Consider the following 13,684-nt stretch of genomic DNA (forward strand, 5'->3'; position numbering starts at 1 on the left):
GAGTCAATATTTTCAATGTCACAAGCTGCAGACCGATCATTTTCAGTAACTTTGATGTTTTTTATATTTTCATGGGTTTTAATAAGCTGAATGGTTATGTTCTCAGTACTTTTTTTAGCAGCTGAAAAGGTGTTTTCATTTTTGAACATTTTTAATTTGAATCTGGGATCAAGAAATATTGACAAGATGATGTTATAGTTATCAGTATATTGTTTGAAACTATTCTCCATTGAATTAGTTGTCATCAATTAAAGGTTTATTATTGAAATGTTTCAAAAACTGTATCTGTGGTATAATATCTGAGACAATAGAATTTCTTTCACTCAAGCGAACTCTTGTTTTGTGGAAATCTTTTAGCAAAACACAAAACTGTCCAATAATCATCCATTTGTTTGCATTTAATAAAGGAAGCTTACCATTTTCAAGTGCATATTTGGTTAGAGGTTTCCTTTGATCATAAATTAGTTCTAACATATGACAGGTACTATTCCACCTTGTTGGAACATTTTGAATAAGTTTGTGCTTAGGAACATTCTTTGCTTCTTGAAGAGCTTTAAGTTTAGGGCAGGCTTGGGGAGAATGGCTAAAATACCCAACAATTGAATGCCAGTTTGCAATGACATTCTTGACAACTGTTTGTTCAAAAATACACTCAATAATTACTAGTTGCAGTGTGTGTAAAAACAAGCCATACTATCATATGGGCTATCTTTAATAGCCTTAACAATATTTGTACCATTATCTCTAGCTATTAAATGAATTTTTGAAGGTGATATTTTAAATTCAGCCATAATATCTTCAATCAATTCAGCAATATTTGCTGCTGTATGCCTCTCAGGAAAAGGAGCTACTCTAAGTACAACAGTTTTCTGATTAAATGTATTGTCTAAACAGTGACCTGTCAGGCTAATGAAGCTTTCATTTGAACTACTGGTCCATATATCAGTAGTAAAGCTTATGAATTCAGCAACTGAGTAAACATGGACAGCCATTTTTAACATAAAGTATAAAATAATTTCAGCAACTGAGTAAACATGGACAGCCATTTTTAATATAAAGTATACACTAATTTTTATTATTTTACATACCCTAATGAAACAATGCAACTTTTTTAACGTCTAATTTCATTCCCTAACGAACACTCCTTTGACCATACTGCGCATGCGTAACGCATGTGCAGAACTATTTGTTAACTTTTTTAACGACTAACTTTTTTAACGCAACAGTACCTCTAACTTTTTTCATTCACTTGGCGTACCCGTAGCCACTGCGTTAAAATTTACAGATGTAAGCAATGATATATTAAGAATAACTAGATGTCTAACTGCCGTAAATCGGTATAAGAAAAAGTGAAGCAAAAATTGGCCATTATGGGGGGCAAAATCTTTACGCTATTTATCAAAACAAAACAAATACGAAGCTTTTGATTTGTTAAATTTGCCCCCCATAATGGCCGATTTTTGCTTCAAAAAATACGTGGAAGTTAGACATCTAGTTATTTTTAATATATCATTGGATGTAAGAATAATATAAAGTATTTATTGTTTCATTGTGGTCCGCAAGTCATAGACGGTTAACGTCGAATTGGCTTACACAGATTTTGTGCAACATGTGTTGTCTAGCATGAATTACATTTTGAATTTAAGATTTATTTGTTTCTTTAAAACAGAGAAAAATTTCAAAATTAAAATTCAATAACTCAAATTTATTTTGAATTTACATTTACCCTGTGGTCTTTTTCAAAAGTTTACATGGACCCCCTGGGGTCCATGGACCACCGGTTGGGAACCACTGTTTTAAACACGTTTAAAAAATGTGTCAAATTCTACGTGATATTTGCAACGTGTTTTAAGAAGTTCAAAAAACGTTCAAAAAGACTTTGGACGGAAACACGAATAAAATACGTGAATAAAATGTTTATATTTCGTGACGTGCTCAGTAGGATTAAGATATATATTTTTTTTAATTAAACTTTTTTTTCTTAGATTTACCTAGTAAAAACTTTAATTTGTTAAGTTGTTACATTTTTATAGCAGGCTGTTTGTGCTGCTCTCCACCATTTTAAGATTTAAGATTGTTTATTTTATGGATTTCTCTGATCTGAAATAATAATAATAATAATAATAATAATAGTAATAATGATAATAATAATAGTAATAATAATAATCATAATAAAATCAATAAGTAAAAAGTTTAGCTTACGTTACATATTTACATATATATATATATATATATATATATATATATATATATATATATATATATATATATATATATATATATATATATATATATATATATGTAACGTAAGCTAAACTTTTTGTGATAGTATAAACTATTTACGTAGCCAAATGAAACGATGAAACTTTTTTTAACGTCTAATTTAATTCCCTAACGAACGCTTTTTAACATTACTGCGCTTGCGTAACATAACAATTCCCTAACGAACTCTTTTTAACTATACATTAGGGATCCCCGGTTACAGTATACGGTTTAAGATTGTTTATTCTATAGATTTCTCTGATTTGAAATAAATAATAATAATAGTAAACAAAAAAATCAATAAGCAAAAAGTTTAGTTTGCGTTATACTTTACAGTATACTTTACGGTATACTATACGGTATACTATACGGTAAACTGTACACTAAATTTTTAGTATACTATTTGTTAACTTTTTTAACTACTAATAGGCACTTCAGTCCATTTTATGATCTCGTAATATGGTAAATCTGCAGTTAAGCGGCCTAAAATGATTTTACATTTTTCCTTTTTGCGCTCTCGTTCGCGGAGACTAAAAACGTCATTGGCTATTTATTAAAAGCAAATTAGATAAGTTTCAAAGTAGTTTTTTACTTACTTTTTTTTTTTAATTTCGGAACTGTGTACTTTTTATATAACCTTTTATATAGGTTAACATAATAACTGTTCATGCTGATGTGTTTTTAAAAGATATGCGGCTATGAAAATAGCCGTTTAGTTTAACAATTACAGATGATACTGACCGGACACGCAAGAAAAAAATGTTGAGAATATAGGGACATCTTTAAACTGTTGACGCCACATATATTCGTGAAGATGGGAAGTGAACAAATCTTCGTATGTACCGAACTGTTGCCGCATTTTACGCTGAGATTTAAAACAAGTTTTGCATGATAATTTTGTATGTTATAATAAATATATGATATAGTAATTTAAAATCAAGCGCGCTGCACTATTTTTATTTTATCAACTTCAAAAGTTTATTTCGTTTTTAAAATCACTCATGCGTGCATACTATTAATCTATTTAAACGCATTTCTTTACTCTCCACCGTATTTTTTAAAAGCAAAAATGTAAAATTATTTTAGGCCGCTTAACTGCAGAATTACCAAAATATATATAGCAGAAAAATATATACATAGACAATATATGTCATAGACACATTACACATTAATATAGTCATAACTCTATTACAACATTAAATTTGAAAAAATAAAACATAAGGTTGCCCAATTTTAAATTTTCTTAAATATTATAGATACGATATTATAAATATTATAGATCAATATAAATAATATATATCTTTACATATATGATATATATATATCTAAATATATATATATGTACATATAAATATATATATACATATATATATATGTATATATAAATATATATACATATATATATATATATATATATATTTAAACAATATAAATAATATAGATTAATATATACGACTAATTTATAATAATATTATATAATTTATAATATATTTATAATATAATATTACTAATGATATATAATAACTATATACGATACGTTATAACAACTATAAATGTTATAAATATAAATATTATAGATTAATATATACGACTAATTTATAATAATAATATATAATTTATAATATATGTAATATATTTCTAATAAAATATTACTAATAGTATATATAACTAGTAATTATTTCAAATAAATTGTAAAATAGGCTTTTTACAAAACTGTAACCTTTCCTTTTTCAAGGTCAACAAGCAATGGAAAAGTCCATACTTGATTTTCCTCAGTCTCATAGACCACATCAAACAAAGTTTTTTTTAAGTTAGGATTTGACTTGTTTACTCGAAGAACTTCAACTGTACACCAAAAGTATTTTTTAGTGTCGATTTTCATTATTTTATGTTGAATAAATTTCCCAACAAGATAATTAACATCATTTAGAATGACAGCCAAGATGTTTGTTTTTTGTTGATTTGCTAATTGAGACAGTCTTGCATTCTTTAATTTTTCACTTAACTCTTCTTTCTCTTTTGCAATCAAAATATCTCGTTCTTTTCTTTCAATAAGAATAACTCTTCTCTCAATGGGCTCTGGAAAAGTCCTTGTTCTAATAACTGATTGTAAATTACTGAACAACTCATAGTTTGTTAAGTCTATTCGCTTACTACCATGCATTTTAGTTTTGTAAAAATATTTAGGTTCACATTTAACTTCCATAACATACCTATAAAAATCCAACTGTGCTCTTAATATTTTTTTGCTTTTAAATGTGTCAACTAACAAAACATATTCATCATCTGCTTCTTTTGAGGTCAACCACACCTTTGTCCTCAATTTTAACAACTCATTAACCGATTTAGCTTTTTTTAAGAAGGCTTTGTCTTCAGCTGTTTTTTTAGCTTTATGCTTTTCAGACAACCTTTCACTCATTTCAAACTTTAATTCTAAATGACATTGTTTGTATTTATCTTTCATTTTATTAAAGTTTGTTGAAGCTTTTTTTAGCAATGAGTCACGCTCACCTAAAGTCTTTTTATCCAACCAGTCTAGTGTTTTGTTTTTATACCACATAGTATAAGCTTGTATAGTTTGTATTTTGGCATTTGGCTTTGTACGAATTAAAAGATCCAATACCGCAAAGTCACTTTCTGATGCTTTGTTTGTTGTTGGAACATTCTCTGCAGCCTTACTTACATTATCAGAAGGATGCCAATATTTACCTCCAGGAAGTTGATCAGCAGATTGTCTTTCCAGAACAACTAACAAAGAATGACAAATTACTTCTAATGTCTGCTGTGTTAAAATATTTAAATCAGTGTCATTAGTCTCTTCAAATAATTTATCATACAAAATATCTTTATGAATATTAACATCACTTGGACTGAATATAGGTGTTTTCGAGATCATAATCGATGATGCATTTTTACACCAATCTGAAAGTTTCATTTTTAGGGTCAACAAAAATGGATTCATATCAAGAATACTCTTTTGTGATTCAATTATCCGCCAAAGTGGACCTGTAATTATTTTATCAACTATTCCAAGAGCCCGCACTTCTGCTAAATATAATTTGTTGCTAATATCTTCTTTAACTGCAAGTAAAAGATTATTTTGATTTGGCCAATTTTGAAGAAACTCTAAAATATCTTTTGAATGAAAATACAAAGCTGCAGCATTATAATACAATATATTAAATCTGTTACCAACAAAGGGTGCAAGCATACACTTACTTTGTCCTTTACCAGCAAGAAATGCATTAAAATACCCAGCAACTCCAGCTTCATCATTTCCCCTTACATGAAAAGCTTTACATGCAGTTCTTACTAATCTAGTGGCACCTGATTCAGCAGTATTGAATGCAAAAATATTTTCATAACTAGTACTTAAAACTAACTTTTTGAATGAGTTAATCGTTTTATCAGTTTCTGTTGCAAAGTTAGATAATAAATGCAATTTACAAAAAAAATTAGACATTTCAATGAAATCTGCTTGCTCGCCTTTTTTTAAACCTTCCCAGTTCTTTATAACTTTAGGCAGTAACTTTTTCCTCATATCTTTAAGCTTTAAATTAAACAGTGGATTAACTGGCCCAAGATCAGACATGGTAGTTTTAAAAGAACATACAAGGTTAGAAAAATTGTTTTCCTTGCTGCTACTTTCTAAAATGTCACATATATCATCTAATGTTTTGGTTAACGCATTAATAGTACAATCTACATCAGTGCCAGCCATTTCACATAATCCAAAAGATAAAGTGCTTCCATTTGTGGTAGTAACTTGGAAATTTTGAAAATGTCTATGATGTTTAGTGGTACCGTCACTGTGAAGACAATTGCCCGAATTAATTTCTACAGTGTTTATCATTTCTTCTGCAACTTGAAGTTGAGCAAGTGCTAAAGCCTCAGTCATAAATCGAGATTTTGTACCAATTGAGGGAAGCTTCTCTATATCTATCTTTGCTAGTTTTTTTAAAACAATTGTGATAACCTCATTAACTTTGTTCATGCTGACATTCAAAGAAACTAACTCCATAATAACTTCTCTTATATCATTAGAATACCTTCCGTTTTGAAATGTTGTTATTCTGCGATCATGGAGAAGAGAACTTAAATTAAAATCTTTATTTTCTTTGCTTAATACTCTAGTGTTAGGAGAGTCTGTATTGTTTTCAGGATTATTTAAACTGTTAGAAGACAAATTTTCATGTTTATTTACTACCATGCTAAACTTCTTTTTTACATAATACAATTTTTTGCATGTAATTCTCTTTTTCTCATGAAGGAGTGCAACTTTATTGTCACTTTTTTCAAGCTTAACTAACAAAAATTTAACTCTTTTATTAAGATTTTTAATAACTTTATTATAAAAATCTTTTAATTCTTTTATTTCCTTATTTTGTTTCTTTTTTAATTGATGAATCTTTGCTTTATTACTTGCATGTAATAGTTTATATGTCCTTCTAGGGTCGTTAGATGTAAATTTTTTTTTCATATTACTAATACGAACATTAGCAGATTTGAACTTATTTATACAACCAGATGAAGCAAGTTTCAATTTTTTAAAACAGTTTTTCGAGGTTTGTTGGTTCAACTTTCTTTTTTTACCCTTCGTTTTATTTTTTTCACTTGATATGAATAATTCACAACTAATTTCCGAAATAGGCGGTTTAAAGAGCATCAGCTTATATATATCTCTTCTTTTATTGTTTTTTTTTTAACGATTTAAATTTATCTACAACAATTTTAATTTTGTTGTACAAGCTCAAATTATTTTCAGTTACTGAAAACAAATTGGAGAATCGGCTTCTGAAATTCGAGCAAACCATTTTCAAAGATTTATCACTCAAGCATAGATACCAATCATATAATTCTTTATTATTCATTATGATAAGGCTAATTTTATACAAATACTGTATTATACAATTAAATTGTGATATTGTTTTTGCAAATTAGTTACCGTAATAATTTTTTGAAACAATATTAAGACGGACTGAAAGGAAGAAGAGGACGGGATTTAGCAGGTTTTAACTAGAGCATCCCGCCATCGGAAATTGCGTAAATGCGTAAATCCCGATGCGAGAAATAGTTTACAAAGGTGACTCCGATGTGATACGATTGTGAGGAACGGTATCACATCGGAGGTGCGATGTAGTCCGAGGCCGATGCGGAGAATTTCACGCACTCTCCGATATATTTCGAGATTTACGCATCATCATCGTACGATATTTTCGCGTAATTTCACAATAAATCGTATTTACAGTGTAAACTAGTAATATTGTGATATTTCCGATGTATTTATCTATAATTACGAGGTTTTCGCAAAATTACAGCAAAACTTTGCAAACCACCACAAATCATCGTAAAATATCAGAAAATAAAAAATTTTTTTTTTTTTTTTTTACATTTTATTTACATTTCGCAAATCATCACAAACCATTGTAAACACATCGGAATATTTTCTTTTTTCATTTAATTTATATATTACAAAATTACAAAAATTTATCAAATAATTAATTCAGATGTTGATTCAGATGATGAGTTTTCACCACTGTGGCTGTCATATATTTCATCTGGTACATCTATTAGTTTACTTGACGCATCATATACATGAAATGATGGATTTCTTCTTAATTGAGGGTTTAAAACTTTTAACTTTTTTCTGGCTGTTGGACATGAAGTAGTCTGAGTGTGAGGCGTTTTTTTGGCTTGTGTGAAAGTAGATTTTTTTAACCCAGAACCTCCAGCTTCAGGTTCTTGTGATGATGCTCTTGGGGTTGATGGTAACTGTGTTTCAGCCTGAGTTTCAGTGGGTTCAGGTATTTCAACTGTTGTTGGTGGAGCACCAGGCTCATCATTACAATTTTTGACCCAGTACTTAATATTTGCTTTGACCTGTGAATAATTCTCTTTAATAAAAACTAACATTTTTAGTGTTTCTGGTTTAATACACTCCCGTTTGGCACTTATAATATTTCCACCTGTAGAAAACATCCTTTCTGATGAAGCTGATGTTACTGGTATACACAGATGGTCTCTTGCAACAGCTGACAGCAATGGAAATTCCTTTTCATGATCCTTCCACCATTGTAAGGAATTCACATTATAACTTTGTGCTGGCAAGTCCATGTATTTAATTATTTCAGTTTCCAGTGGGGGACATTTCAGCTTTGATTGTGAAGTTTTCAACAATTCTTGCTCCTGAATGATGTCAAACAATTCATCAATTTCAGCTTTATCCAAAGTTTCACTATTTTTCACTGTCATCTCGGCTTCACGGGCAGCATAGAATTCAAGTGTTGTTGGATGATTTTCCACCAAAAAATTTGTCATTTCTAACAATTTGTCTGTGTCTTTTGTGATAAGTTTGACACCAACACCTCTTTTAGATGGGTTGAAAAAGTTTCCATAGTTGTAATATTTATAGTTTATGCCTTTTTCTGGTAGGCGAGTTTCTAATTCTGATTGGAAGTTTTTCAAAAGAGGAACAAGAACTGATGAAACCCAATGTCCTTTTTTCACTTCATTGGCACAATACTGATGCAAACACAGAACATCATGTTGAATTTTATCAATTGTTGTTTGTGTGTCGGATGCCCACATTTCACTGTTATGTTTGCACTTGGCAAAAAAAGGTTCAATTGCCTCAATTAATTCAAATTCGTCTGGTGTTGGGATGAGTTCTGTGAGGATTGCATTGAGACTGTTTTCCTGAACATGTCTCAAACCAGGTCTAAGGGTTAAAATTGATTTCATCATCATTTGGTTTGAGTTCCATCTTGTAGCAGCTGGTTGGATTAATTTGTTTGCAACTATTCCTTCTTCAGAACATGCAAGTTTGATTTCCTGCCAATCAATTGTACTCTGATGTGTTCTTTGAGCCAGTTTCTTGCATTTGCTAATTACTTCATCAACCATTTGTGTGTTTTTAACAGCAGACTGGAAAAAAAATTAAAATCTTTTAAAAAATTTTATTGTAAATACGATGGTTTATTGTAATTCCAATATTTATTGGTAATTATAAAATCCGATATTTAACTGTAAACCCAAAGTTTTTACTGCAAAAGCAATTAAAAAAAGAAAAGAAATCTGATATTTTGCTGTAAAACAGATTTAACGTAAATTTCGCTTTTTTAATTGTAAATATTTACCTGTAAACAGAGGTTCATGATGTGGTCCACACAAAGCATGTGTTGATCAACAAGTCTTGATTGCGTAGCAGCACTCTTCATGTTACTAGCACCATCTGTCACACACACTCTTTTAAGAGTGTCCCCAGCAAGGATGGGGAATTTGTTAATCATATTGTCCAATCCTTGTGCAAGTTTGATACCAGTTTTTCTGCCAATAAAGTTCTGGCAATCCAAAGTGAGCTTTTTCAACTCAAAATCCTTGTTACAATAATGGACTGTAAGGGATTCATAAGGATCATTGTTTCTGGCTGTCCAACCATCACTTGTGAAAGCAACAATTTTTGAATTAGGAACGTCTTCATCAAGTTGCTCCTGCACATGCTTTTCTATGTTTTTGTAAAGCATTGGAAGTTTGTACTTTGCTAATGTTGTCGAGCTTTTAATGGTTGCTTTAGGACACAAATAGTTTAGGAGCATTTGGATCCCTGGAGATTCAACCATTTTTAAAGGAATGTTTGATAGGACAAATGAAAGTGTGAGAACTGCATCGAATTCTTGCTGATTATCACTATGTAAGGACCATTTTGGTGCATCAATATAATCTCCGATTTGACTTTGTGCTTGCAATTTTTTCTGAGATTCTGCCTTAGATTTTGGCTGAGACTTAGACGAAGATTGGGTCTCCTTCATGGGGGGAAAGAACCCTCTTCTTAGACCTGATATTTCTTTTTGTTTCCTTGCTTCCTCCTTATCAGCTTCCAGTATCTTGCTCAAGGCACAAGTTTTAGCCTCCATCTCAGCAAATTGTTTTGGATGCTGAGATCTGCAAAAAAAAAGAATTAAAAATAAAAGGTTAAACATTGGAAATTACAGTTATTTACAGATGGCGCTATAAATCCGATTTTACTGTAAAACGTGAATTACCCATAATTACAGTAAAATTTCGGTTTTACGGTTTGTTTTGGTAATTTTAATAAAATGAACTAATTATTCGTTTAGTATAATACTGCACTTCTACAAAACTTCAGTCTACAACTATTGGCCTTCCTTCTTTAACCACAGTATATTTTAAAACTATAAGTTATTTACAGCGAAAACTCGTTATTATAGCTATAACTACATTTACGAAATATCTGTTTCTTAACAAAATGCGATGTATTATTTTAAATACTTACTCTAAATGTCCTCTGATTCCAGTAGTGCTTCCATGGGTGCATTTGAGTGATTTTCTGATGCCTGGACACAGAATACATTTGGCATCATAATTCTTCCTCTTACCACTCTTTGTGTCAATCCATTCAATAGAATCCTCATCAATGGTGAAGTAATCCCAAATGAGTTGAACAACCATTGTAGTTTTTTCTCGCAACCAACAAATCAATAAATGGCAATAGTCTTCTCTCTCCTAACTAAAACTCTCTTTTACAAATTTTCTCCTTCATTTATACTCTATACTTTTCCTAAAATATCCTTTAAAAACCGTCATAAATAACTGCAAACACATGTTTATAATTCTTTGGTTTTCACTGGTAAAAACTATTAAAACTATTAAATCTACAACGTCATTAAATGCTCTAGAACTTTCCCCAACTGAGTTACAACCATGTTGATTGATTGATTGATCAATCTAACTATTTCTTCCGTGCCCACCTTAAAAACATCAATAATCGACTCCGGACCATGCTCATATTGGCAATTAAAACCATTCCTAGCGCAGGAACAGTATCTTATTTACTATGAAAGCCATTCTTAGAGCCAACCCGTTTAAAAAAAAAATTCAACTCATGGCCGAGCATGGGAACATTTTACTACTCTTAGGCTGGAGGAATTATCTTTTCGAAAATGTCCAGAACGTATGGAATTCAAACGGCATCAGGAAAAAATCACTCTGGAAAAAATTCCGAAATAGTTCTTTTATATACTTTAGTATGCTTTAGTATAGTATCATTTTATTATTGTATCAGCTTTTTTCCTCAAACCGTTTTTACTGTTTAATTTTTAAAAATTTATTTTATTGCTTTTTAACTTTTGTTTTATCGACTGATTATATTTACGTAAGGTTACTTTCAAAAACAATTTACTTTTACATATAAAAAGTAAATTACATTTCGATGTAAAGTATTTGTATAGGTAAAATCTAAATTACTTTTTAAAGTAAATTACTTTCACATGACTTACTTTTAAATTGATTTACATAGACAAAGAAAAAGTAAATAACATTTTTTATGTTAATTACTTTTACTTGTAGTAATAAATTACTTTAACAAGTAAAAGTTACGCATTTTTAAAATTAACTTTATGTAAGTAATTTTTACATGTAATATATTATTTTACTATGCTACTTTTTAAAAAATGAATTACTTTTAAATGTAAATATATTTGATCATTTAATCTAAGTTATGTAAAGTAATATTTGTTTAAAAGTAACTTTTTAACATCAAAGTAAGTAAATGTGCTATCCCTAGAAGGTTTGTAGGAACTAAATATAAAAACTTTAATCAAATTACAGCTTTTACAGCTTTACTAGTTTTTCGTCATTCGGAAATTAATTTCCAATTAATTTCCGATGGAATGTTTAATTGCGGAGGGAATTTGCGAAAATCTAAATCGGTTTTTACAGTTAATTTACACTTTTTATAGATTACCATCGCAATTTAATCAAATACCTCGTATTATTAGAAATACTTCGTATTTACAGTGAAATCTCGTGATAAATCATCGAATTACATCGTGCCTCGAGAAACCTCGTAAAGGTTTTTCCGATAAATTACCGTACTTTATTTTGACCATCGGTCGCGTATTTTTACGATGGAAAGTAATCCAATTACGCACTTTTGCGTAAAAACCGATGCATCGCTATCGTAAATCTCGTAAATCTCGTACGAGATTCCCGCCGAGTACGATGGCGGGATGCTCTAGTTTTAACTTAGATTTAAAAATTAAGCTGAATACCCGAATATTAGCAAAAACTTAGTTTTTTTAAAGTTATTTTAGACCAACTTATTCATCACAAAACCAAAAAAAAAAAAAGAAAACAAAGAAAAATAGTTATATATTATTTTAAAGGATGCTAGAACGCAAATAAAATAACTTTAAGCTAAAATAATTACAAATACTTAATTGAAACCGCTCCTACAGCCAGATAAACTGATATTGAAAATTCTAGCAGATATTTTATGAAAGATTAATCATTTTACTTTTCGTAAAACGTTTTACCATGGCATAATAGATTAAAAAAATCGGTCTAAATTTAATCTGAAAAAGTCTTCTTTATAGGGTAATTCCACATCAAATCACCCAGTCCATTGAACCATGTGTCTTCCTTTTGTGTTATATTTTGACACATTATTCCTTATTATAAAAAAATATTACATGCAAAATTTCAGCTAAAAATGTTGAGCGGTTGACAAGATACTGCAATTTTAATATTGACCTGGTTTCCCAAAATGACCCGGTTTTCATAACATTCTGAAAAAACATTTTTCTTAAAAAAATAAGAAATAAAAATGGCAAAAATATGAAAATAAACATATATAATGTTTTTTTGATGCTGAATTCAATAAAAGTACTTAAAATGCTCAAATATAAAAGGAACATGCTTAAAAGTTAATAAAACAACTAGTTTCTATAAACCAACTTTGGGGCCCAATATCTCAAAACACCCCTGTCAAATTTTTTTTTTTTTTGCTGTTAACATTTTCAACTGCTTATAATCTTACTAGGCACAAAAAATCTAACTGGAAAAACAACTGAAACTTATGGAACTTTAATTTCAAAGATCTATTATTTCAAGAAATTCCCAAAAATTATTTGTAAGTAAAATAAAAATAAGTTAGTCGTAATTTAAACAGTCACTTAAATATACAAGATTTTTAAAAGTATCGAAGATGTAAGTTATTTTGACTGTGTTTGTAATAGTTTACAATATTGTTCCCATTTTACTTGTACTTCCTCTATTTCAGCATTTTCAAACACATAGTTTCTACCGGAACTAGAGCAAGCTTGTGGAACAGATAGTTTTTTCAATATGTTGGTGTTGGGAATAAAACAGTAGTCGTCTCTTTCAGGCCAGTTAAAACAGATTGATGGACCATTTGGGTGAAGAAATTTAACTTTAGCATCAACTTCTTCTTGGTTGGATTTAGTTACAATGCTGATCCATTAATACACAGACTACCGCTACATAACAACCTAAAACAACAGTATCAAGTTGAAATATATCTTGTTTCTTTTTAAGATTGTGGATTATTGAATATTTAATGTCCGTACTACACCTCTTTGCCCCAACCCTGTTATCTCCAAGA

The 13,684-nt window shown here is 29.8% G+C and overlaps 2 protein-coding genes across 2 annotated transcripts; both read right to left on the reverse strand.

Moving 5' to 3' along the window:
* Positions 1 to 234: 234 nt before the first annotated feature.
* Positions 235 to 992, reverse strand: LOC149886704 (zinc finger BED domain-containing protein 4-like). The gene is made up of 2 exons (XM_090091415.1): positions 695 to 992; positions 235 to 632 (listed from the first exon to the last, which is right to left on the reverse strand). Exons 1-2 carry the CDS (start codon positions 990 to 992, stop codon positions 235 to 237), a joined length of 696 nt encoding a protein of 231 aa, XP_089947541.1.
* Positions 993 to 3,967: 2,975 nt separating this feature from the next.
* LOC149886705 (uncharacterized) lies at positions 3,968 to 7,249 on the reverse strand. The gene is made up of 2 exons (XM_090091416.1): positions 5,482 to 7,249; positions 3,968 to 5,343 (listed from the first exon to the last, which is right to left on the reverse strand). The coding sequence occupies exons 1-2, from the start codon at positions 6,926 to 6,928 to the stop codon at positions 3,968 to 3,970; spliced, it is 2,823 nt and encodes a 940-aa protein (XP_089947542.1). The 5' UTR covers positions 6,929 to 7,249.
* Positions 7,250 to 13,684: the final 6,435 nt, after the last annotated feature.

Source organism: Hydra viridissima, unplaced genomic scaffold (assembly GCF_058129835.1).
Source record: "Hydra viridissima isolate aposymbiotic clone 2 unplaced genomic scaffold, HvirCarnegie_v1 scaffold_6, whole genome shotgun sequence".
Lineage (NCBI taxonomy): Eukaryota > Metazoa > Cnidaria > Hydrozoa > Anthoathecata > Hydridae > Hydra > Hydra viridissima.